Source organism: Neomonachus schauinslandi, chromosome 5 (genome assembly GCF_002201575.2).
Source record: "Neomonachus schauinslandi chromosome 5, ASM220157v2, whole genome shotgun sequence".
Taxonomy (NCBI): domain Eukaryota; kingdom Metazoa; phylum Chordata; class Mammalia; order Carnivora; family Phocidae; genus Neomonachus; species Neomonachus schauinslandi.
The window spans coordinates 172,345,758-172,373,252 of record NC_058407.1 but is presented as its reverse complement, the minus strand read 5'-3'; the positions used below and the strand labels follow the sequence as shown (position 1 = coordinate 172,373,252).

The window sequence follows — 27,495 nt, the reverse complement described above, 5'->3', positions numbered from 1 at the left end:
CCCATGCCCTCTTTTATGGCTCTACAAGATCCACCCTCCCGCCAGCACTTTGATCACACCATCCCTACATTGGGCTTGCAACAGCTCCCTGGGGTGTCCTTTTCGAACCGAAGTCCATCCATCCTCCTAGTCCACTTTCCTCCTGTTCCGTCACACAGGTCTACCGCTGACCCCAAACAGCTCTCTCTGCGTCACTTCCTGGCCAGGAATAGCGGTCTACCTGCACCCATCAGGTGCCGTTAGGACTCTGTCAGGTCAAGATCCAGCTCTTTCAGGAAGTGTTTCCGGACTGCGCCCAATCGAAGGGACTGTCCCCTCCCTCTGGCTCCCTCCAGCAGTTCCCATCACCATCCATTTAGCTGTCTGCACAAGAGTTGGCCTCCCTTGATCCAGATCTCAGGGTAGGGCTGTCGCTGCCTATTTTGTATCTTCAGGCATAGCAATACTCAATAAAAATCTGCTGAACGAATGACCAAGTTCCAATCAAGGCCAACCAGCCTGTGTTGGCACAAGCCTATGCTGAGGGAGCAGCTAAGACAGCAAGGCAAAAGTTTTAGGAAGGAGTGAGTCTAGAGGAAGAACGGCAGGGGAGAAGGAAGCACTGCACAGCAGACAGGGCCTCGGTGACAGGGCTCAGGGGCACGGGGTCTACCTGGAGAGAAGACCCGTGCTGGGCGAGCTAAGGGGAGGTTAGAGTGGGCGCGGGCCTTGGGAGAGAAGAGGAGGTGGCTTTTATGGGAGGTGAGAGGGCCTGGGCGCTAAGAGGATTGTGGCAACTGGAGGTATTTGGAGCAGCAAAATCTCACTGAAGAGGGTCAGGATGGGGAAAGGACAAACTACAGTCAAAACAAGAGAAGAAAAAACTGTGGTCTACATCACTCTCTTTGGGCTAGAATCTCAATCAGCTTCTCAGGTATAGGGAACTTTTGAAACTTAAAACCCTTTCTCATACAAATTTCTGATGGAAAATAAAACTGAAGTGCTTTTATGAGGCCACAGGGATTTGATCTGAGAAACTCTTAGCCTATTTCTCTTTGGAAAGCAAATACCAACACCATTTTGAAAACCTTCAGTATTGGAAACCAGGGACTTTGGACTGGAAGGACACTTGAAAGGCCATCTGGTCTCTTCTCTGGCCTTGAAGCTGCACCATATGCTGGAAGTCACTCCAGAGAAAAGGAGCCTATCCAGAGCTGTCCAAAAGCCTCCAGCAGGGCTTCGGTGTAGGCCCTCGTCACAGGGCCCCAGGTTCCCAGAACCTGTTTCACTGGTTACATTACGGTCTAGGGATCCATCTTGGATTCCTTCTGGGTAGCTGAAGTCTTTTTACTCAGGGAAGCTGGAAACACCAAGTCAAAACCACTCCTACAGAAGAATCTTGTACAAGTCGAGAACCACCCCCCACCCACAAAACCTTCCCTCCTCCAAGATGACCAGCCCTGTATCCTCCCACGAAGAGCTGCTGACATTTTCCTATTATGTAACAAATTTCCCTCATCTCTTAAAAAAGTGACCATGCCACAGAATTGGACATCTGAGTATGGGTCATTGCAGGTCCCAAAAGTGAGATGCCCTCAAAGCAACAAAGTAGGAAAGAACACAGATAATAGAAAAGTCAAGTGAAACTATGTTTTTTCAATATGGTGTTTTAAAAATTAACTTTTTAAATATACAAAAAAGTAGGCAATAAACATGAGTGATGGGTCCCCACCTACCCATCCCTCAGGTTTAATAATTATCAACTCAGGGCTAATTACCTTTTTATACCCCATCTACTCTCCCATCCTCTCTTGCCCAGTGTATTTTTAAAGCAAATCCCAGATGATGTATCATTTCATTTTTAAGCACTTCAGTTTGTATCTCTAAAAGATAAGGACTCTTTTTTTTTTTTTTTTTAAAGATTTTTTTATTTATTCATGACAGACAGAGAGAGAGAGAGAGGCAGAGGGAGAAGCAGGCTCCCAAGGAGCAGGGAGCCCGATGCGGGACTCGATCCCAGGACCCTGAGATCATGACCTGAGCCGAAGGCAGATGCTTAACCATCTGAGCCACCCAGGTGCCCGATAAGGACTCTTAAAACCAGCCAACCATACCCAAATCACACCTAAAACCACATCATACCAAGCAAGGTAGCCCTGGATGACTCCTGATGTCCCCTGTTAGCTGTGACTGAGCAGACAAGGAGCAGAAAGTCCCTAAAGAGGCTACTGGTAAGAGGTCCACTGGCAGGCCCCTCAACATCTGCCTGTTTAAGGTGCCAAACCCCCACCTCATAGGACCCTAACTGCCTCTGCTCTTTCTGATAGAACAGCACAAGAACTGTGGCTGTGCTTCTTACCCTGACCTCGGCAGACTGGACCTTGTCAGTGCTGATCCTGGTCACCAAGGTCATTCTGAGCCCGTTTTCTCAAGGAGCACTGGTATGTGGTGCAGATACAGAGCACACAGATGCCATTAGGTTTCAAGAGATGGCAGGGCTGGCTACTGAGCCTGTTACCATGGAGACAAAGGGCAATGGCTTCTGGGTCTGGGCAGTTAATCCCACTTAGGACTGTAAACTGGCCCACAGATACAGACATGCATTTCTAATCGTGGTCTGGGAGAGGGCCATGCAGCCTCTGGGGACTAGAGAAGTCCTCATTCTCTGTATGTTTGTCTCAAAGTCAGGGAGGACACTGAGCGGTAAAACGGCATTTACACTGCTCAGGCACTACACAGCAATGGGAAAATGACCTTGAATCCAACAGTACAAATGAGAAATTCCACCCTGCGATGGCTCCACTCTGTGCTTGAAGCATTCCTTTTTGCTCCCGTTTCCCTTGCCCACATTCCTCCTCCCTGACACAGACACCCACAGGGAGATGGGGTGTTTTCATGCCTGTGTTATTACCATAGCAACAATTTCTCTTCTACCTGCAAGGGTGGAAGCCCTGCAGTGCTCTGTGCTGAGAACGCAAAGAGGGGACACGAAGGTTCTGCGCTCCAACACACACATGTATACCACACACACACACGATGCACACACATGCCCGTGTGATGCATGCACACACTCCTCCAAGGACACTACAATGAGAACCAGTAAAACGAATTAAATTAAAATGCTGACACTTGGTCACACAATTAATTAGTGAATAGACAAGAAGGCGGCAAATGACTATAAAGGTATTTTGTAGACGTCAATTCTTGAGGGATTTTTAACGTGAGATTTCTAAAGACTTTGAATCAAAATGCATCTCTCCTTTGATGAGGCCACAGGCACACACACGAAAATTAAGTTATTTTAACAAAACATATGAAGGCACTAAACAAGTAATATGTGGTTCCCAGAAATATAGGCACTCAAAGCTTATGATCCTCGTATGGTTTGTGAACAGGGCTAGGCTGTGGTGAGTCTGATAAGCAATGGCTCAGGGTGGCCACAAAAACCATGAGAAAGGGTCAGAGTTTCAATTTTAATAATGTGCCCATCCAAGTCTGTTAAAAATTCACAGTCTCTATACATACTGTAGACAACGTATCTTAGTAGAAACCCAAACAAAAGAGAGACAAGGAGGTATGTCCTTTCACTACAAGGACAGTGAAAGGTGAGCAGTCCCGGCCTCCAGGCCTGCCCTGCTGCACTGGGGGTGGGTGCTGTGGTCAAGACTGAAAGATTGGCACCTTCCTAAGAAGACAAAAAACATAACCCATGAGTCATGGAGACAAAGCACAGCCATTTTCACTTTGTCCCTAATTCTGAGTCCTCTAGTAAAACAAACAATCATTTTTCTAGGTCCTTCCTACACTCATCTCTTGAAATACTCCCTGAGATGCCAAACATTTCAGAAAGGGATAAAAAAAAAAAAAACCAATGAGACATCCAAAAGGAGGGACACAGCAGTGCTGTGGACCAAGCAACTGAGACTCGCAGGGCACAGGTAGCCTTCATTAGGAAACAGCTCTCCCCAGGGTAGCCCGGGTCCTTCTCTGAACTTGAACAATGTGGGCTAAAGTGACAGCAGTCATTTCTTACAGAATATATCAGCACAAAATTCAGCTTAAAAAAATCCATCCCCTTTCCACTGTGGCATGCTAGTAAGAAGAGTTTTCTGAGTCCACGATTTGAAAAGCTAAGGTCTGGGAGAGTCACCTTTAGGTCCCTAATGGGACTTTACATCTGCCCACCTTAGGGGAATCCACACTCCTGTGGGAGACTTTAGACATCTGGGAGAAGTTCCTCCTTTCTAGGAACTCCCCACCTGCAGCCACCGTTGGCATCAGTCTGCGCCTTCCCTGTGCGGCAGCTACTGTTTCCTGACCTGAGACGTGCCAGGCACCGGCGCTTCCCTACATCAGGCTGTTTGCGCCTCCGCCCCCGCTTTATGAGACACGACCCACACGTCACTGACGTTTCACCAGAGGTCTGCGAGGTAGATGCCACTGTTCTCATTTTACAGATTTAAAAACTGTGGCTCAGGGAGGGGATGTATTTACCCTCAGTCACGAAGGTAAGAAGGAGCAGAGCTGGAACGGAAGCCTGAGCCGGCTGAACGTCGAAATCCCTTGTCTTCACCACGCCGCCAGACTGTGTTCCGAGCTGCAGCACAAGCGCCGCCACAGGCACCTCGCTCCCTGTCGCCCGGAGGCACCCAGCCCAGGGCCGGCTCCGGGGCTGGCTCCGGGGCGGCAGGTCGGCAAGGGCTTCTCACGCAGCGGTCTTCAAGGGAACCCCCCAAACTCAGAACCTACTAACGAAGCCCAGCACAAGTGGAACACAAAGCAACATTTTAACCATCTAGAGCAGCTTCCCTGGGTGAGAAAGGAAGCACCGGAATGTTCTCTGGGGGCAAGGCAGAGTAACACCCACCTTGGTGGGGGGCGGGGTGTCAAGGACATAGGCGAATACCCAAGTCCAGCCAACAGCTCAGCCTGTCTGGCCCGCCTGGGCTCTGAGGTGCACTCCCCTGTCCGCTGGGGGGGGGCCGCCCCGCAGCACTGCCAGGCCTGCAGCTGTTTTCACTACTCAGTGCCCAGGATCAAGGGACAGAAAAGATGCAATATAGGAATAGAAACTACTCCTGTAGGACTACGGGGAAACAAAAATAACGGTTTTATTCATATTCGCTTTGTCGTTTAACCTGTGCCCGTATACGTATGTATACGTGTGTGTATATATAAAGATTTTTTTTTTAATTTGAGAGAGAGAGGGATTGAGAGAATGAGTGGGAGGAGGTGCAGAGGGAGAAGCAGAGCAGGGAGCCTGACGCAGGACATAATCCCAGGGATCATGATCTGAGCCCAAGGCAGACGCTTAACCAAGTGAGCCACCCAGGCACCGTGTATGTATGTACTTTTAAAGATTTTTTATTTTCGAGCAACTTCTACATCCAACGTGGGGCTTTAACTTAAGACCCCAAGATCAAGAGTTGCAAGTTCTACTGACTGAGCCTGCCAGGCGGCCCCCCATGTATATATTTTACCTTTCTTCCCCTTGGGTAGATATCTAGCTCCCTTTCAAATTAAGTGCTGCAAACAACAGCAGATACGGTATTTATAGGACTTTTACTAGGAAGGCAGGATAGGAAAAAAGGTAAGCAATATTTGCCTTTTGTTGTTTTTATTCTTCTTGGGAACATACCCCCCCACACTTCTCCCCCCCCTCCAGGTTCTCTAATCATATATTAGTGTGTGAAGATGATAAGTAATGAAGTGTAATTATCAACCAAAATCTTTCAAGGATCAGAAGCCTATGATGAACACATTCACTATGCTGTTTGCTATGAGGAATTTTAAAAACTGGAAAATGACTAAAATATTAAGTTAAAAACAGGGTTAGATCCTGAAACCTCACTGCCACAATGCCAGCTCTACCCCGAGACTGACGGGAGGGCGGCTCACAGCGGTGCTGCTTGGGATCTCCTCTGGGACTGTGTCTGTGGCGGGGAGGCCTCCCTCTGGGTTCTCACCATTGGGTAAACACTGTCACTCCACTCCACACCTCAGAGGCCACTTTTTAGGGTGGTTGGGGGAATGCCAGGAGCTGAGAGCCCTGAATGGCACCTACCCAACATGCCTGCATACCACGCAGCCTGAGGTCTTAAGCTATTCCGCCAGAACCCTCCAGAACCCTCCGGCTCTGAAGGAAGTGACTCACCTTGTGAGCAGGGGCAGGCCAAATCCCCGGGAGGGAATTCCCACCCCACCCCACCTCTTTTGTGGACTTGCATTATGAAGCCAGAGAATGAGTGCTCCTTCTGGGACTTAAAAAAATCCTTTTGTTACCCAAACATTCAGTTCTTGTCAACATAACTTCCTGAATAAAGATCCTCCCTGATAGTGGGAACAAGAGGATCAAGCTTCATTCAGATCTAGATAAATGTAAACGCCTGTGCTCAGCACAGGAGTCAGCTGACGGGCTGGGCCTCAAATGATAGTGCTGCTAGTAAGTGCCAAGCGTCCACTGTCACAGCTGGAGCCGCCCTGGCACCGACAGCTGGTCCAGGCTCATTTACATTCTCTTCACGCGGCCGTCCAGCTACGGCAGGCGGCTGCAGATGCCTGTTTTTTAGCAACAAACTGGTTCACTGCAGATGTGAATTCTGGTTATATTTCACTGCTGTGGACTCAGTAACACTGAATGCTACAAAGGATAGGATGGGGCCTGGAAATGGTAGAAAAAGAGGAGTAGGGAAAAGAAATGAGAAACACAGGAAAGAAAGGTGAGAAAGACACAGGAAAACAAGTACAAGTGACACCGGGAAAAGACGTCCAGCCACACTCACCGCCCCCCCCCCCTTGGTTTCACTAAGGAACACCAAGCCAGGTGTCCTTCACAGTTCTTCGGACTAAAGTCTCACCACCTGATGGGTCTCCCTCCGTTAGCGCTTACTTCATGAATAGTCTTAAACCTCCACCTTGTAGCTCTGGCTGCCTTTCTGGAAAGCTCTACGTAAAAACCTCTGAATTTATGGAGCAAAGCTATGATCCTAGAAAAGTAGAGAAAGACTCAACAGGGAAATTCTGACCCTCAGAATAAATATTCCAGAAGCATCGCTTACAAATCTCCTTTCATCTAACACTCTGCAGTCCCACACCAAACACATCCAATTCATTCCTAAAAGCACCATGCTGAAAACAAACTGATGAATCCTTTATCTGCAAACACACAGGGCGCTGAGGGCCTTGACAAAAGCATTCCGTCATATCAATGAAACAAAGACTCTCTCCCCATTTCATCAAAGATACAGTATCTTATTCTCTTCAGGGATTTCAGAGGAATGATTCCAGGCATTCAAGCCCGCCTCTAGATAATATATTAATATAAATGCCTCATCTCAGAGTGACAAGTTCCTGGAAATCTAACTGGAGTTTAGGTAACTGGCAAAGACACTGCAATGAGGAAGCAGATGCCCTTAGTCTCACACGGGCCAAAAATTAGTTTGTGGCTCATTTCTTAAACATTAGTAATCCTCAAGGATTAACGGTTGGGTTTAGCCATCTTGCTGAAAAGAAACGATGTCATAAGGAAAATTTGTTTAAGTGGAAAAGGTAAAAGCATAGTTCTAAAAACACTGACATCTCGGATACTAAATTCTGAATGCACATAGTGGTTTGCTTTGGTACTAAGCCTAAAAGAATTCTGTTTAGGAGACACTGTCTTGCTGACTGACATACTTCTGAAATGCTCAAGAGAAAACCGTTCCTCATGGAGTATCAGTGCCACCTAGTGGTGACTCACCATAGTGCCTAATAAGGAGGGACCAGCTTAGACCTAAGTCTAAATTAGCTCTCCCTTCCCTGTGAAGAACAGGGCGGGAACTTCCGAACCTGCTGTCCCTGCCTCAGGTTCCCAAGAGACAGTTTTCACTTTATTTTCCACGGTGGGCCAAACTCTGAAGACCTTACCCTAATGGTGGAAAGCGTCCAGAATGTGGATGCTCTCATCTGCAGGGAGGGTCAAGTTCTGAAGTATACGATCATTGAGAATGCCTTATGATGCATTCTCTTTACTGGAAAACGTTACTAAGGGACACAAAAAGATCTGAAATAAATGGAAATATATACTTTGAACTTATCAGAACTCACTTTATTGATATTAATCTCCCCAAACTCATCTATGAATTTGATGAGATTCTAAATCAAAATGCTATCAGCATTCTCTTAACTCCTGTGACCTACTTCCTAGATGCCCTGCCGCAAGCTTTCTGTGCTCCCATCTGTGTTCCCTGTCCCCAGGGCTCCCTCCTTTCAATGCTTCTTACTTCTGACTACAAAATTTTCCTCTAGCCTAGATCTCCCCTCATGTTCTTGACCCTAGTCACTTTCTAAGTAATTACTGAGACCTACTATGTGCCAGGCATTAGCAAAACATACACATACTGAACACCTCCATCCTCAAAGCTCTACCTATTTAAAACAGAATCGATTGACCTTCTCTTCTGGAATCTTTACTGTTTTTTTTTTAAGAGGGGGAGGGGAGAGGGAGAGAATCCTAAGCAGGCTCCAGGCCCAGTGTGGGGCCCAATAGGGCACAGAATCTCATGACCTCAAGATCACGACCTGAGCCAAAATCAAGTGTTGGACGCTTAACTAACTGAGCCACCCAGTTTTTCTATTCTACTTGCAATTTTATGTGAATAGTATCATCACCCACTTAGTGGCCCAAACCAGAGAAGTGAGTCATCTGGACTTTTCCCCACCCCTACAGTCAGAGTATCTCCTTCTAATCCTATCTCCCCATTATCTTTCAAATCTGTTCCTTTTTTCCACCACCATCATCCATTTTGGTTCTCATGATATCAGTCAGGACATGCTAGGTTATGCTGTTGGAACAAACTCAAACTTCAGTAGCTCAAAACAGAGACTTATTTCTACATGTCCATCTCGGCAGAAGGAAGAGAGATAATGAACCATTAGCTCTCTTTTTGTGTTAAAAAAAATACATTATATAAAATCTACCCCATGAACAAATCTTAAAGTGTACGGTACAATATTGCTAACTATATATGCACTGTTGTACAGCAGGTCTCGAGAACTTCTGCATCTTGGGTGCCTGAAATTTCACACCCATTGCATGTGGAACAGCTCCCTGTTTCCGCCTCCCCTAACCCCTGGCAACCACCATTCTATTTTCTGTTTCTCTAAGTGACTACATACCTGCAGTAAGTGGAATCACACAGAATTTGTCTTTTTGTGATAGGCTTATCTCACTAGCATAACTTCTCAAGGTTCACCCATGTTGTAGCATGACAGGATTTCTTTCTTTTCAAATCCTGACTAATGTTCCATTGTATAGAAAGACACTTCCTTTAGCCATTCATCCATGGTTAGACATTTAGGTTTATATCTTGGCTATTGTGAACAATAATGTAATGAACAAGAGTACAAATAGCTCTTCAAAATCCTGTTTCCTTTTTCTTTTTTAAAGATTTTATTTATTTATTTGACAGCGAGAGAGACAGCGAGAGAGGGAACACAAGCAGCGGGAGTGGGAGAGGGAGAAGCAGGCTTCCCGCCGAGCAGGGAGCCCGATGCGGGGCTCGATCCCAGGACCCTGGGATCACGACCTGAGCCAAAGGCAGATGCTTAACGACTGAGCCACCCAGGCGCCCCAAGATCCTGTTTTCAATTGACATATACTCAGAAGTAGGATTACTAAATTGTATGGTAGTTTTTTTAATTTTTAAAAAAGATTTTATTTATTTACCCCCACACCACCGCCTCCACACCCAGTGTGGAGCCCAATGTGGGGCTTGAACTCACAACCCTGAGATCAAGACCTGAGCTGAGATCAAGAATCAGATGCTTAACCAACTAAGCCAGCCAGGCGCCCCCAGATTTCATTTTTAAGTGATCTCCACACCTAACGTGGGGCTGGGACTTACAACCCTGAGATCAAGAGTCACACGCTCCACCAACTGAGCCAGCCAGGTGCCCCTATTTAAAAAAAAATTTTTTTTAAAGATTTTATTTGACAGAAAGAGAAAGCAGGGGGAGCAGCAGGCTGAGGGAGAGGGAGAAGCAGGCTTCCCGCTGAGCACGGAGCCTGATACGGGGCTCGATCCCAGGACCCTGGGATCATGACCTGAGCCGAAGGCAGACACTTAACCAACTGAGCTACCCAGGCGTCCCAATTTTTTGAGGACATTCCCCATACTGGTTTCCATAGGGGATGTATACTGTTTTACATTCCCATCAACAATGAACAATGGTTTCAATTTCTTCACATCCTATCAACACTTATTTTCTTTTTTCCTTTTTTGTGTTGGTGAGCATCCTAGATGTGAAATGACCTCACCGTGGCTTTGGTTTGCATTTCCCTGATGATAAGTGATGCTGAGCACCTTTTCATGCATCTGTTGGCCAACTGTAGGTTTTCTTTGAAGAAATGTCTATTCGAGTCCTTTGCCCATTTTTTAATTGGCTTATTTCTGATTGGCTGTTACTGACTTAAAGGACTTCCTGTTTATTACTGATATTAACACTTTACCAGAGAAATAATTTACAAATACTTTCTCCCATGCCGTAGGCTACTTTTTCACTGTTGATGGTTTCCTTTTCTGTGCAAAGGATTTTCAGTCTGATGCAGTCCCATTCGTCTATTTTTGTTTTTGTTGTCCGTGCTATTAGTGTTACAATCATGAAATCACTACAAAGACCAATGTTAGGAAGCTTCCTATGTTTTCTTCTAGGAATTTTAGATTGTTATGTTTCAGTTTTTTTTTTTTTTTTTAAGATTTTATTTATTTATTTGACAGAGAGATAGCGAGAGCAGGAACACAAGCAGGAGGAGTGGGAGAGGGAGAAGCAGGCTTCCCGCCGAGCAGGGAGCCCGATGCGGGGCTCGATCCCAGGACCCTGGGATCATGACCTGAGCCGAAGGCAGACGCCCAATGACTGAGCCACCCAGGCGCCCTATTATGTTTCAGTTTTTAATCCATTCTGAGTTGATCTTTGTGGTGTATGATAACATCCAATTTCATTCTTCTACAGGCAGTCATGTTTGTCTGGCACCATTTGTCAAGCAGAACGACCTTTCCCCAAGGTGTAATCTTGGTGCCCCTGACTGCAGAGGTGTGGGCTTCCTTCTGGGCTCTCTGTTTGGTTCCACTGGTCTGTAGGTCTGTCTTTATGCCAGTACCATACTGTTTTGATTACTGTAACTCTGTAATATGCTTTGAAGCCAGGAAGTATAAGGCCTCCAGCTCTGTTCTTCTTTCTCAAGACTGTTTTGGCTATTTGGGATTCTTCACAGTTCTATATGAATTTTAGAACTGTTTTTTTCTGTTTCTTCAAAAAAAGCAGTTGGTATTTTCATAGGAATTGTGACTAAATCTACAGATGGCATTGTATAGGTATGACATTTTGACAGTATTAACTCTCCCCTATACTGTGTTGGTTCGTTTTAATTGAGGCCTATTTGGCTTCTTGAATCTGGATACCCATTCTCCTTTCCCAGATTTTAGATGTTTTTGGCCATTATTTTTGCAAATAAGCTTTCTGTCTCTTTCTCTCTTCTCCTCCTGAAACTCTTACAGCACATACACTGGTTCACTTGATGGTGTCCCTCCCATTGGTGCCTCAAGCTTTCCTTATTCTTCATTCTTTTTTTTCCTTTCTGTTCTTCTGACTAGATAATTTCAAATGACCTGTCTTTGAGTTCACTGGTTCTTTCTTCTGATTGGTCAAACCCGATGATGAATCCCTCTAGTGAAATTTTCCATCAGTTATTGTATTCTTCAGCTCCAATTTTGTTTGACTCTTCTCAATATTTTCTCTGTTGATATTCTCATTTTGTTCACATATCATTTTCCCGAGCTTGTTGAACATCTTTATGATGATTATTTTGAATTTTCAGGTAATTCACATACATATCTCCTTTTCTTTAGTGTCCTTTCTGGAGCTCTACTTTGTTCCTTTGGTTGGACTGTATTCCTTCCTATACCTTGTTGCTTTGTGGCAGGATCCACATATTTGAAGAAACAGTCACCTCTCCCAGTTTTTACACAATGGCTTTGTACAGGGAAAGACCTTCACCAGCCAGCCTAGCTATAGATTCTGGGAGCCTTTACTTAGGAGGCGTCTTCTCTGGACTTAACATGTGTAAATTCTCAATTACAGAGGTCTCGCTAAGTTTCTTTTTTTAGGAGCTTATAATCTCTTTCTCCCTCTGGTGTCTGTCTATAGTACTGCAGGTTCTCTGGAGCAGTCCAACTCCTTTAGGCAGTACTCCCAAAGGCCAGAACCCTGGACACATGTTCCAACTCTTTCCCTCCCCAGGGAGAAGCTGGGAGTTGGGGGTTTCCTCCAGGTCTTTGCACACTAAACTGAGGGGAACGGCAATGGTAGTGTATGTTAGCTTAAAATATTGCCTTTGGGGGCACCTGGCAGCTCAGTTGGTAGAACATGTGACTCTTGGATCTCTGGGTCATGAATTCAAGCCCCATGTTGGGCATAGAGCTTCCTTAAAATAAATAAAAATAAGTAAATATATAAAACATTGCCTTTGTTCTCAGCAATCTCCAACCTGGTGCTGCTTAGAGTCAGGAAAGACAAAAGCCAGCCCCTTGGGTAGCTGCCCAAGAAGACTGAATGCTGGATTATGTTCGAGTCTTCCCTTTCCCTTCCCCGGGGGGATGGGGGTGGGGGTGGGGAAGCGAGGATTTAGATGTTTCCTGCATGTGCAGATGGGAGGGTCTCTGGCAAGTGAGTTCCATGAATTTTCCTACAGGCTTCAATGCAGCCGGCTTTGCACTGTCTGGAATGCAGGAGCCTCCTACCTGGTTTCTAAATTTCTCACAAAGGGAACCAGTCTGTGTAATGTTGATCAGTGTCTCCGTAGGGGGCTGGGGAAGGAGGGTCTGGGGCTGTCTGCTTGTTGACATCACCCCAAATCATGTTTTTACCACTTTTTCTGCAAGTGACTGACCTCATCCACACTGACATTTCATTGACCAAAAGAAGCTACACCGCCACCTCCAAGTTCAACAAGGCATGTATATCCCTTCCACAGAGAGGAAGCCGAATATTTGATGTTTCTGCTTCAGATCTTAAAAGCCACTGGGACCCTTTCACTGACATCCCAGGTTGATGTTCTGAAGACACTCACAGGACACTGTTTCAGACTCATGTGTGTCCTTAGGACTGCCTGTAACTGTCTTGGGAGAATAATGGCCTCACCTTCTCTTTTGCCTTCCAAACTGTCTATGAACACTTATCGGTAGAGTCTAATTTGGAATTCTTGGAGGAAATGTAGTTCCCAGCTCCATCTTAGCAATTCACGGAGATTCCACAGGAGGTGGCAGTGATGTGCATCTCTGACCTGGACTATAACAGCTGAAGAGATCTCCCTGCTATCTCAGTCCCCTTGCTGTTCCCCCTCTGCCACCTTAAACTGGTGCTCAAGATCTGCATAGCCTGTCCCCACCCAGCTGGTGAGCCTTCAGGATGCTACTCATCTTCAGACCTAAAAACACTCCAACATCTTCACTTTTCCTCCACCTAACCTTTCCTTCCCTTGGCTACTGCCTCCCCAGGCATTCCAGTGCTGGGTGCATGGGGAGCACACAGGGCAGTCACGTGCTCCACTTAGTTTCAAAAGCCAGAGACTGTTGGGAAAATTGTTATAGCAACAGCCTGAGGGTGGGGACAAATTATTAAATGGACACATAAATTCTAAGAATACACCCAGATTTTACAAAGAAATGTTAATGCTGAAAACAAAAGGAATAAAATTTAGTCCATTAGTTTAGTTTCTTCCTCCTTTCCCAATGACTACTTTCATTTCTCCACTCCTGCAGTAAGGCAGAGGTATTATAATGTTCAACTCTGGTCATGCTATTTTTTTTAATTTTTAATTTCTTTTTAAAGACTTTACTTATTTGAGAGAGGGAGGGAGGGAGCATAGGCAGGTGGGGGGAGAGGGAGAGGGAGAAGCAGGCTCCCTGCTCAGCAGGGAGCCCGATGCAGGGCTCAATCCCAGGACCCTGAGATCATGACCTGAGCTGAAGGCAGACGTTTAACCAACTGAGCCACCCAGGCGCCCTGGTCATACTATTTTAGAAAAATGGCTTAAAACATACTTGTCTAGGTTGATGCTAGACGCTTAAAAACTCTAAGTGGCTTGTAAATAGCTGACACATTTTAAGACATTCTTAGCTCACAGGGGAGTCTAGTTAAAAAAAAGATTTTCAGCAGCGAGGTGACTCGATGGCTTTGGCACCCAACACAATCAGTTCTTATAAGAACAGTTAGTGAATATTCTACCAGATGCGACAGAGATGCCACCATGATACCCAGGCCTTTAACCCTTCATATTTTACATTACGACATCTGCCCTCATAGAAAGAAGGCCTACAATAGGAATCTAGAGCTTTATGATGGAATTCCACAGGTGACCCCCATCTTTGCAACCATGTCAACCACGATTCACCAAGTACTGATCTTCGTTTGCTTTCATTAAAAGGAGAGCACACAAACCCTTCTCACAGGTCAGCACACAGATAACCGGCAGATATACGGCCATCAGTGTAGTCTATAACACCAAAATTCAAATGAATCTAGAAAAAAATTTGCTTCCCTACCTTTCGGCAGCGAGGATTGGGACAACTGAACCTCTTCACATCACTGTCCAACAGAGCAGGAAAGCTGCAGGAGGGGCACCTACAATCAAAACAGCAGAAGGAATATTACTCAGAATATTAAATTGGTTCCATGTTCACACTAATAATGGAATTTTAAGCTGGACAGCCATATCTCCTTTTTAATTAAAACAAGACTGAGGCTCTCCTTTGTGCTGGCTCTTACCAGGAAATGCAGATGCCATTTTGGGTCCTGCCTCAGTGCAAACCACTCAATAAATATACACACCCCTACCTTTGTGAGAACTCCTTGCACGTATCACCTTTCCTCCATCCTCCAACTCAGTGCGTAACGATTGTACCTATAAGCCAAGTGATTAAGAGGTACCAAGGAATGTGAGTAAAAATGTGAAATGTGGATTTTCCCATTAATAAAATTATTCCCTACTGCTCAGAAGAAAATGCCAGAAGACCTGGAAGATCCAGTTTTTTTTTTTTTTTTTTTAAAGATTTTATTTATTTGAGACAGAGAGAATGAGAGAGAGCGCATGAGAGGGGGGAGGGTCAGAGGGAGAAGCAGACTCCCCGCCGAGCAGGGAGCCCGATGCGGGACTCGATCCCGGGACTCCAGGATCATGACCTGAGCCGAAGGCAGTCGCTTAACCAACTGAGCCACCTAGGCGCCCCTGGAAGATCCAGCTTTGTTATAGATTTTCATCATCTGATCAAAGTGTTCAGGCAATCTTCATAATGGGGAATGAGGTGACCGATGACACTCTCCAACTCTGAGAACTCACCTGACAAGCTCATCGGCGTAAGCTGCAGCAACTTCCTCTTCAGCTTTCCGCTCGTAGTATTTATACAGGATGGTCTGGGGAAGCACCTTCTCCAGCTCACTGGTTGGGAATGAACATGTGCAACTGCCTTCCATGCAGCTGAGTTCTGACTGGAATTATAAGGTCAGGAAGCAAAAAAAAAAAATTAAATTAAATTAAAGAAAGAAATTTCAACCAAATTTTTAGAAAAACAAAAGCCTCAGTGGTTCAAAGCCTCCCTCAATGGGAAGTGGATAAACAGTGGTTAAGAAAGTGACGACACTCAAAACAAGGAAAGCGTGATAAAACCCCACAAAGTCCATCTCTGATATAGCACCAGAGGGCCTCTATCAGTCCAAACCGAAGTAAGGTGGAGAGCAACAAGGAAGGTCATGGCGCAGTGTCTGAAAAGGAGATACTTGTGAGAAGTGAGTTGATTTCCTCCAGGGACCCTGAAAAGGTTGGAGGTCTAGACCTTGGGGAAGGCGGAGGTGAGTCATAGAAGAGGAGACTGACAGGAATACAGACTAAAACCAAGGGGGTTGTTTGGAAAGCCGGTCTGGATCTTACTCCTTTCAGATGGAGTCAAGGGACTAACACTCTTCCCAGAGAAAGGAAGACAGCCTCCAGGACAGCTGCTCCAGGGGGCCCTGGCCATCATCTTCAAAGGCATCAGCAGCACACTGAGTCCTTCTCATGCCACATCAGTCCAACTTCCTCTTCTGCCTCTCTCATCCATTTTTAAGGACCCCTGTGATTACACTGGGCCCATCTGGATAATCCAGGCTACTCTTCCCATTTCAAGGCCACCCAACTAGCAACCTTAATTCCCCTGTCATGTAAGGTAATGTATCCACAGGTTCTGGGATGAGGACGGGGATATCTCTGGGGGACCATTATTCTGCCTGCCACACCATTCTGCTTGTAACGGTTACTCCGTTCTTGACTAAACTGCAACTGACTTTAGACTAACTGATGTTGAATGATTTGATTATTGGTCAGGCATTTATGAAAAGTAATTCTGGGGGGCGCCTGGGTGACTCAAGTCGTTAAGCCTCTGCCTTCAGCTCAGGTCATGATCCCAGGGTCCTGGGATCAAGCCCCGCATTGGGCTCCCTGCTCGGCCGGAGTCGGCTTCTCCCTCTCCCACTCCCTCTGCTTGTGTTCCCTCTCTGGCTGTGTCTCTCTCTGTCAAATAAATTAAAAAAAAAAAAAAAAAAGGAAAAAGAAAAGTAATTCTGGTTTTTAATCGTTCCTTAAGACAAAACAAAACTCCTTTTCATATTATGTTATGCTGGTATCAACAGACACTAACTTTGCACAGAGAAATATGATCATGGAAAGTTATTCATTTTTTTTTTTAAAGGCTTCTAGTTCTTTTCATCTTTTTTTAAAGTTTACTTATTTAAGTAACTTCTACACCCAACATGGGGCTCAAACTCATGACCTCCAAATCAAGAGTCACATGCTCTTCTGACTGAACCAGCCAGGTGTCCCAATAGTTATTCATTTTAATACAACTATAAAATCCTTTAAAAATCTTGTTTAAAAAAACCCCAACAATGCACTCTCATTCAGTCTCTGTCCAGCTGCAAGGATCTCTTCATTTTTTATTACAAAAAGGACCGATGAGTGAAGAAGTCGGTGCTCCTGGCAAAGGCATGGGGGCACAGAGGAACAGCGCCATTCCCCAAGAAGGAATCTACTCTGCTTACAACCAACACAATCACACCAGCCAGGGGCTGTCTAGGAATCACACACATACCAGCATGTCTTAAAAGCTCCAGCTCACCCCAGAAAGAGCAATTCGACGAGGCATTTACACTTGCCTATAAATGGGGTCTCATACTCTGTGAACATTTCCTGCGTGTGGGAATATTACATGATTCTCACCTTTCCAGATCCAAAGACCGCCTCTTGGGCATATCTGATGAGACATTCTTTGCAGAACAAGTGAGCATCCGCACATTGAGTAAGCTCCTCGAATGGAAACTCCCCATAGCAGCAGCGGCACTCAATCAGCTGGCCGTCCTGCGGGCCGTCAGAGACACATGAAATGCTGTACACTGAAGCAGAGGGGCAGCTAGGTTTCATATTCCCCCATTCCCAAACACACGTTGAGGTCAAAAGCCACCTCTAGAAGCCATAAGACATCGATGAGCTATTTTCTGCTCTGTACATCTAGCTTGAGGTGCTAGTACAGATATTAATATGTAACTAAAGATAGTGAGAATTTTCATGGGTTTTTATTCTTCAGAGTCATCTTTTGTACAAAGTGATCATATCATGAGTTCCATGGTGTCAACAGAACCATAACATCTATACTCAGATGCTAATATGACTATGAGAGTCAGGGACAAGTGGCATGAGAGATGTTATTCCAAAAAGCTTCCAAAGTTGGATTTTGCTCTTATTAGAGGGCAGGAGCGTGAGGGGGTTGTGTCTCAGCCCACACTGTATCTTACGGGACCATGAAGCTAGCTAGAGCATAACCTCCAGTACTTGAACACCATGAAACCTGCCCTTCTCATTGGCAGAGACAGACCCAGACCCCAGTCCATTCCCACTATGCTAGAAAAGGCCACGAGGTGAGGACAGCAGATAGTGGACAAAAGTGACCTGGTCCTGCGGTCAGACATATCTCTTCCAACTTTTTGACACCAGAATTCTAAATTTTCCTTTAAAAGTCTATTCAATGGATTCCAGGAATTTTTTTTTTTTTTTTAAGAGAAACAACTCTGTTATTATCTGTGCTTCAGTTCTGATCCAGTCTGGGATTAGGAGTACCCATCATGGTTCAAGCACCTAACTGTAACTTGGTTGAACCATAAACCCAGCAGATCAACAGGAGGTTATACAGGAAGCAATTTGCCACCAGGAATTGATAAAGAAAAACAGGTCACGTAAATACCCAGAATAAATGAATTAGTGAGATTTCAAACTACCTTTTGATACTGTTCTTCATTCATCTGCAGGGCAAGCAAAAAGTCTTCATGCTGAAGAACAAAACCAATACATGCAGACACAAATTTAGTAAAGATGCCACAAACATTTAGCATTTATTTCCATAAACATAAAAGAACTCTATTACGAATAATCATCTCTTCAGTTACACAGTTTAGTAGCTTAAAAAGGTACCTCAGAGTAAATTTAAAATGCACAAGAAAGCTAAATATAAAAAAAGGAAGCCAAACAAATACTAGAAAATATGAGGGACGCTTTCTTGAATCTGACTCAAAATGTAGAAGGAATAAGGGGAAAGACGAGTACATAACAACACTTTTGAATAGCAAAGAATAGCATAAGCAAACAATAAACCAAATGGGTAAAAACCAAGTCTGACAACATCTTTTGTTGGTGAGAATGCAAACCAACACAACCACTATGGAAGAAACTTGGCATTATATAACACGGTACCTAAGTATTTAGGTACTTTGATTCATCCAAAGCACATCGAGGAATGTATTCTTAAGATACTCTGGGGCAGAGGGCGCCTGGGTGGCTCAGATGGTTAAGCGACTGCCTTCGGCTCAGGTCATGATCCTGGAGTCCCGGGATCGAGTCCCGCATCGGGCTCCCTGCTCAACGAGGAGCCTGCTTCTCCCTCTGACCCTCCCCTCTCTCATGTACTCTCTCTCATTCTCGCTCTCAAATAAATCTTAAAAAAAAAAAAAAGATACTCTGGGGCAGAAATAGGAAATACAGTATGCTCAAGGTTATTTAATGTCATGGCACTATTTATAATAGCAAAAAACAATGGAAACAACTTTGGACGTCCATTAAGGAGAGTAACTGAATCAACACTGCTACTGCAGTGGCACACTAGGCAGTTTTAACAAGAAAAGAAAAGCCTCTGGTTTGCTTAAGACTGATCATCAGGATGCACTGCTAAGTTTAAAAGCAAGGGGCAGGGGCGCCTGGGTGGCTCAGATGGTTGGGCGTCTGCCTTCCGGTCAGGTCATGATCCCAGGGTCCTGGGATCGAGCCCTGCGTCGGGCTCTCTGCTTGGGAGGGGGGCCTGCTTCTCCCTCTCCCTCTACTGTTCCCCCTGCTTGTGCTCTCTCGCTCTGTCAAATAAATAAATAAAATCTTAAAAAGAAAATAAAAGCAAGGGGCAGAAAAGTGTGCTTCAGGTAAGAAAGATAGGCAAAACCAAAAAAACCCCAACAACCCCCCCCCGATATATTTACTTTTACATAAAATAAGGAAAGACAGTCAAGACTATTAACAAGGGTTATATAGAGAGGCACCTTTCTGGCTCAGTCGGAAGAGCCTGTGGCTCTTGATCTTGGGGTCATGAGTTTGAGCCCTACACTGGGTGTACAGATTACTTAAATAAACTTAAAAAAAAATTAAAAACCAAAAACCAAGGAACGCCTGGGTGGCTCAGTTGGTTACGTGTCCAGCTCTTGATTTTGGCTTAGGTCATGATCTCGGGGTCCTGGGATCCAGCCAGAGTCATGCTCAGCAGGGAGTGTGCTTGAGATTCTCTCTCCCTCGGCCCCTCCCCCTGCTAGCACATTCTCTCTCTCTCAAATAAATAAATCTTAGAACAAAAAACCCAAAAAACCAATACCTTAAAATTTGTAAACTTGTTTATCATTTATCATATCAAAACTTCATTGTTTATCAGGTTAATGGCATAACCACACAGACTTATTCCAAGTGACTTCTTTTTTTTTTTTTTTTAAAGATTTTATTTATTTGACAGAGACACAGTGAGAGAAGGATCACAAGCAGGGGGAGTGGGAGAGGGAGAAGCAGGCTCTCCTCTGAGCAGGGAGCCCGATGTGGGGCTCGATCCCAGGACCCTGGGATCCTGACCTGAGCTGAAGGCAGACGCTTAACGACTGAGCCACCCAGGTGCCCCTCCAAGTGACTTTTTAATATTTTGATTTCATATTCCTAATCTGATATAATCTGACAAGAAAATTATCAATAAATCTTAGACTGTATTCAGTAGCCTTTTTTTTTTTTAAAGATTCCATCTATCTATTTGACAGAGAGAGACACGGTGAGAGAGGGAACACAAGCAGAGGGAGTAGGAGAGGGAGAAGCAGGCTTCCCGCCGAGCAGGGAGCCTGTTGCAGGACTCAATCCCAGGACCCTGGGATCGTGACCCGAGCCGAAGGCAGACGCCCAACGCCTGAGCCACCCTTATTAGTAATAATACGGACTGTTGTTTTGGAAATATTAAGTATATAATATAGGATAAAGAAAATAAGTCATTATATTAATACTGCATAGAATCAAGATTTTCAGCATAAGAGAAAAGAAGTACAAACATAAAATGAAAGAAGTTTAAAAAAACCCCTGTAAACCAAATTTGAAACAGCAGCCTCAGTATGAATTCCCACTAGAAGAAAATAAGGCGCACTGGAGAGGCGGGTGACTCCAGGTCCAGGTCAAGAAAAGCAGAGGTTGGACCTCGGTCACCTTGTGAGCCAGAAAGGAGGGGTGTCGTCAAGAACAACTGAGGCCAGGACAGAGTCAATGATCTGAAGGGGATACCACTGGCCAGACGTGGAACAATATGGACGAGGATAAGGACTAGAAAGAAGCATTCCGCCAACACTTTTTAACACTTTTCTGATGAGAAATTAATGACTGCGACGGTCTGATACTGTACCATGTGCCAACATCTGAAAGATCTACATAACTCACAAATTAGTGTTTTAGAGGCTAAAATCACGCATGTGTGGAAGATCCATTAAAGTGCAAGCTACACCAACAGGCTTTCATGTAACAGATGAGAAGGAACTGTGACAGATGGATCAAAACTTCTAATTTCTGCTTGAGATCTAGAGTTTTATCATTGGCCACAAATAATCATTTGATTTTTGAGATGATGTCTGCCCAATGCCTACTCCTGAATAATCAATTTTTCTGTCAGCATTTTTTCAAGTAAAAATAGTGTTTTTTGGGGGGGGAAAGTGCCTCATTCGGCAGCTTGCAACTCAAAGGCACAAGTGCTTCTTGGGACATCACAGTCAGGACGCGGCAAGAGCACTTAGTGTGGACTTCCTACGTTGTCACACAGAGCACGTAAGAGAACGTAACGTGCTCAAGAGTCAAAATTTGATAAAATGAATAAATTTTACTGTTTCATTGAAGGCATTATTTATTATCAGTTATTTTTTTTGAGAGTGAGTGAGCGAGCACACGCATGCATGTGGCGGCGGGGGAGAGGGCCCAGTGCAGAGCTGGACACGGGGCTCAATCTCAAGACCCTGAGATCATGACCTGAGCTGAAATCAGGAGTCAGACCTTCCCCAACTGAGCCGCCCAGGCGCCCCTCATCAAAGGCATTTTTAAATAACATGGACTTCTTTCTTAAATGTGAGTGCATGGTGGTGAAGAAAGGTGCCACCGACTTGATTTATGCTGAGGTACCACTGCTGTTGTTTTGTCAGAACAAATTCAACAAAGTGAAACAGGCAAATATAATGTCTCATCATCAGGGTAAGAGATCTGACCTCACCGACCTCCTAAAGAGTCTTGGGAACTCAGGGGTTCATGAGTCAAATTGAGAGCCACTGGTCCAGAAAATATGTAGTAAACCACCAGTACATAAACATTCAGGTTGTCTCGCACACTTGACAGTTTATTTGGAAGAACTGAAGGGCTAACGGATCTCTCTCTGGTTGTTCTTCGTTATTAGAGGTTGATGGAGGTGAAATACGTATGTTCATTAAGCTCCAATTAAAATTCTCTAATGTAAATCTGGTTTGTAAAATGTTGAACTTTAGTCAATATCCTTACAAAACCCAGTTGTTTTTTAAAAAGCTTTATAAGTGTATTAGTTTATTCAAACCAACTGCTTCAAAGAAAATGTAAATTTTCAAAGATAGTTTTATACTAAGTCCTAAGAGCAAACCAGAATGCCAGAAACACACCCCAAACCCATCCTCCTACCTCTGCCATTTCTTTGATTTTCTGCTCATAGAACTCCTGCTCTTGCTGCACAGCTGGAAGAAGGGCACGCCGGTCGTAAGACCTACAATGTCGCCGCTTATTTTCCAGAAAGAACATCCTCTTTTCTATTTTTATGTCACCTAGAAGACATGTGACAATGCAAAATCATGCAGACAACTGTTGTGAGGAATCCAGGGCATCCCTTCCAGGCTCCTGTGGCCCAGTCCCCCCGCGTACCCCCCCAAACAGTAAGTTTCTAACTCCAGTAACGTACTCTACATGTGGGAAACTTCAGCCCCTTGCCATTCCCTAACTTATCAGGCACATATTTTGACTTTAATGTTTTCGTTTTCCTTGTTATGCTCCAAATGGAAGGTCCCTCCTCTCCTGGCAGTACTGCACTGTGTGAATATACCACACTTTATTATTATTCATTCTACTGAGGACAGCTGGGTTTATATAGTTGTGGGTTACTACTGCTGAACGTGTCTGCAATTCAGCAGAGCATACATGAGGGAGTGGAAGTGCTGGATCACAGACAGGCATAGCTGCAGCTTTAGAAAATAGTGCCAGTTCTGCAAAGCAGTTGTGCCAGTTTACACGCTCCCTCCACTGGCAGTGTGTCATACCACGTCCTCATCACCTGTACCGTCAGCTTGTAATTGTAGCCGTTCTGGTAGGTGCACATGTGTCTGATGAAGGTTTTTTAAACTTTTTACTCTGAAACCCTTCACATACAAAAGCTGAAAGAGTAGTACCTAAGTACCTAAATGTACAGTAAGTAACATTTAGAGTAAAAGATAACAGAATGGTAAATATCACACCATGTAATTGGCCTGTTCAGCTTTTTTATTTCTTTGGATTTGGTAATTTATATTTTCTAGAAAACTGCTTATTCCACCCAAGATCTTCTATTCACTCTCTGAAGTCTCTTCTTCATAACACCTTCTGGCTTTATCAGTATTTACTCTATCTGGTTCCTGATCCTTCTCCCACTTATTCCCTTCAGCAATTATTCTGGCTACTTCAGTACCGTCTCCATAGAAATTCTAGGATAAACCTGCCTGTGGCTACCAAAAAGCTTTGCTGGGATCTGTAGATCAATTCGGGGAGGACTGACATCCTTACGACATTGAGTCTTCCTGCCAATGATCACAAAACAGGTCTCCACTGACTTCCACCTTTGGTTTCTTTCTTGAGTGTTTTCTAGTTTTTATCACAAGTCTTAATACATGTTTCGTTAGATTTAAGCCAAGTATTTAATGGGAGGGGGAGTAATTACAAATAGTATTATACTTTGATTTCCACATGCTCATTGCCAGTATATAGAAATATAATCGGTTTTTGTAGGTTGACCTTATACCTTGCAATGATACTCAATGACTCTAGAAGATGTATTTTCGGTAGATTCCTTGGAGTTTCCTCATTGGCTATAACTTTCAATTCATGTTGAACAGCAGTAAACAGAAGACCTCCTTCCCCCACTCCTGATTTAGGGGGAAAGGATTCACCATTAAATAAAGTATTAGCTTTAGGTTTTCTTGTAGATGTTATCAAGTTGAAGAAGCTCCTCTCAAGTTCCTAATTTTCTGAATTTTAATCATGACTAGGTGTTAAATATTGTTAAATGCCTTTTCCGCATCAATTAACATGGTCACGTAATTTTCCTTCTTTAACCTGTTAACATGGTGGATCATACGGACTGTTCTTCAAAATATTAAACTAGCCTCGCACCCCTGGAATACACCTGACTTGCTCATGGCACATAATTTTTTTATATATTGCTAACTTCTATTTGCTGCTATTTTGTTAACAAATTTTGCATGCCTATTCATGAGGTATATTGGTCTATAGTTTTTTGTGCCGTCTTTATCTGCTTTTGTTATCTGGGTTAATACTGACTTCATAAAATGAGCTGGAAAGTGCTTCCTCCTCTTATTTTCTAGAAGCTACTATGTAGAATTAGTGTTAATTTTTCTAAACATTTTTAGAAGAATTTGTCAGTGAAACCAAAGGAGGCTGGAGATTTCTTTTCTGGGAGACTTAAAATTATGAATTCAATTTCTTTGAGAGCTACAGGGCTATCTAAATTATCTATTTGAACATGGGTAAGTCTTGGTATTTTGTCGTTTTTTTTGAGGAATTGGTCCATTTCATTTAAGTTGTCAGATTTATGTGTGTAAAGTTGTTCACGGTATTCTGCATTAGCAGTTTGTAGGGTCTATGGTGAGATCCCCTATAAAGGGTGAAAACTCCTGATACTGGTAATTTATGTCTTCTTTTGTCTTGGACAGCTTTGCGAGATAGTATGTTGTATTTTTTGATGTTCAGTTTACACCCAGATTCTACCCAGGCTCTTCATGAGAAGACTGTCTGCTGGTCAGCTCATAAAACCATAAAAAGGACAGTGGAGGCGGAATCCTGACTCCCTCTTTGAGCCAAGCAACGTATAACCCAAATAGCGGTGCTAGGATGGAAAAATGGCAGAAAAGGTGAAAAACTAAGATTCCTGGAGCAGATAGATGGAGGACTCTCAGACTATCTATACTTGTAAATTGCTGTCAAGGAAGGTTAAGTGTATCTGTTAGCCGTAAATATTAACGCTATGTGTTGTCTCTACACAGCAGACTCATCCGGAGTATCCTGTCCACCCAGACTTTCAAACAGATTCTGACAAGCTAGAGGAGACACAGAGAGAAGGGCAGTCAGAAAGACAAAGAAGCAACAGACAGATTCCAAGTCTTTTCAGATACAAGAACTACACCCATGGCAAGAAATTTCAGGAAGGTGCATTTTGACCTGATATAAAAGACATTTCTAAAAGATAGAGCTGACCAACAAGGGAGTGGACCATCTTGCAAAGTGGTACTTTCTTTTCTCTACCACTGACAGAAACAAATATGGATCGACTATGTATTTGGGATGTCGAGTCTAGACTGGATAAATTTAGCTGAATAAAGAACCACCTACACACTGCCCCCACTTTCTCATTGTTTGGCAGACTTGTGAGAATGTCATGACAGGAGAGCAGTGCACCACAGACTAGCTCGGGGACCTCAGGAATCAGAGCCTAGGGGTTTCCTTTTAGATCCTGAGGAGCTCAGAACCCCCAAAAACTTCCAACTCTGTGGTTAGCTCCTAGATTTTCCATTTAGTCAGACCTGAAATAAAGTTACATAACTAAGTACAGATTTAAGAGAAAAACAAATAAGAGAAAACAAAAGGAAAATATTCCTGTTTATAACATAATCTATAGGAAAAGTTACAGTGGGTTCTTTTCTCAAACACAAGCAACTCAGATCAAATGTGATGTAAAATTCAACACATTTACCCTGGGGGTGGGGGTTAGACCCAAACTAACGTCTCTGGAAGGGCTCTCGGCAGTTGTGTCATCAATAACAGAACATTCAGCACATAAGTGGCTGTTTAGGAACTGCTGGTCTTTCCTGTACAGAAGCCACTCTCTCAGGTGCACAAACGATCCCTCTGCAGTAAGCAATCAATCTCTGGCCTAGGTAATTTTACTAGAGATAAAGTTAATTCTTGTCTAACCTTCAAGACCAACCCCCCCCCCCCCCGAGAGTGTCCCCAAACACTTCCCCACATGTGAGTTCTTTGCCACTGCGCACAATGTTCCGGTCACGGTGTACCCCAGGCAGAAAGAAGGAGGGTGACAACCACAGCCACTTCCTAAACATACAAATTTGTCCCCAAAGCAGGCCACGCAGCCAGTCCTTAGGCTGGCCTGGCAGGGTGGCCATGCCACAGCGGCCTTTACAAGCTGCGTGGGAAGGAGAGGGCTCTGCACAGCCACTTCACACAGTCAGCAAAACTCAAAGTTGGCCATTACCTTGTTCAAACTTGAAATCTATGTAAGAATACTGATTCATTTCTTTTCTCTTTTTTCTTTTTCCGCTGGTTTCTGGAGATAGCTCCTGCCATTTTTTAATGGCATCAGAAAAGGCCTAAAAATTGAGAAACAGAAAAGTTACTGCTGTAAATGGGACACAAGAATACAGGAAACGCAGGCAACCCCAAATCTCATTCTGACTCACAGTTTCAGCCAGCTCCCCTGCATACCTTAACAGAAACAGGCTGCAGAATTATTTTCATTTTCTGACTTTCATAAACTGCTGAAAGGGCAGAACCGAATGCTTACTGACAAAGGGCAACATAAGAAAACAGCAAGTGTGCAAGCTGTCCTTGGCTACGTACAGGGTGGGTCACCTAACAGATGGCTGGCGACTCAGACTCTACAGTCACACCCTAAATGGCATACCTCTGGGACCACTTTCCACCAACACTCCCATATTCCTTGCAGTTTCACCTGCGTCCCCTCTTTGTACAGCACACTGGAGGGCAAAAGTTGTATGCCAGTGATAATCCCTTTTCTTCTGTACCCTCAGCTTTTTAAAAATCTTTCCAATTGACATTTCAATGTGCTCAAGTCTTTGCCATCTTAAAAAAAAAAAAAAAAAAAAAAATCCCCCCCCCCCTGGCCTCCTTCCCCTTTCAGGTACCAGCCACCACACCCCCCCCTGAACCGTCAAAAGGGGCCATCTGTCCACGTTTGCTCATCTCACCTTGCGTGCATTTCCCAACTCCCTCCAATCGGGCACCGAAGCCCATCTTTCCACTAGCTTACCTACTTGGTAACAGGAGGCAAACTCCCGCCCCTGTTTTGGTCCTCATCTCACCTAGCCTCTCGGCAGTACAGCTAACACAGACTGCTCCCCACTTCTGGCGTCCCACCTCCTCTGCCCACTCCTCCTCGCCACCCTCCCTCCACTTGGTCTTTACATGCTGGGAGGCCTCCAGGCAGCCTCAGCTCTCCCTGTGCCTACCTCGTCCAAGCTGGGGAGGTCACCCTGCATGTGCTGATGACCCTCACGATCCCACCTCTTTTGGCCATTTAAGCACCCAAATGAATTCTTTGTACTTGGATGTCTCACAAGCCTCACTCAACAGGCTGGCAACTCAATGCTTCCCAGGCTGAGTTCATGATCCTTTCCCTCCACATTGGCTCTTCTACAGCATTCCTCGTCCCAGGAAAGGACACCCCCAAGCCCCCCTTACTCAACTTGTACACTCCTTAGAGAACACTCAGGTTTGTGGTCAAATGTCTCTTGCCCAGGGAGGCCTTCCTGGAGCCTCTCGGCCCACCCGCTACACTCTTTCCAAGCACCTTACATTTTTCTTTTGAAATG

At 44.5% G+C, this 27,495-nt stretch overlaps 1 protein-coding gene across 3 annotated transcripts in view; it reads right to left on the bottom strand.

Moving 5' to 3' along the window:
* The window catches only part of RNF216 (ring finger protein 216), a 147,101-nt gene that overhangs the window by 71,226 nt on the left and 48,380 nt on the right, over nt 1-27,495 (bottom strand). For all 3 annotated transcript variants that reach the window (XM_044915736.1, XM_044915735.1, XM_044915737.1), the window contains 6 exons: nt 26,139-26,253; nt 22,289-22,428; nt 18,319-18,369; nt 17,267-17,404; nt 15,356-15,504; nt 14,562-14,640 (listed from right to left, as the gene is read on the bottom strand). In XM_044915736.1, coding sequence (XP_044771671.1) covers nt 14,562-14,640; nt 15,356-15,504; nt 17,267-17,404; nt 18,319-18,369; nt 22,289-22,428; nt 26,139-26,253 — 672 coding nt within the window. The remainder of the gene's footprint in view (nt 1-14,561; nt 14,641-15,355; nt 15,505-17,266; nt 17,405-18,318; nt 18,370-22,288; nt 22,429-26,138; nt 26,254-27,495) is intronic.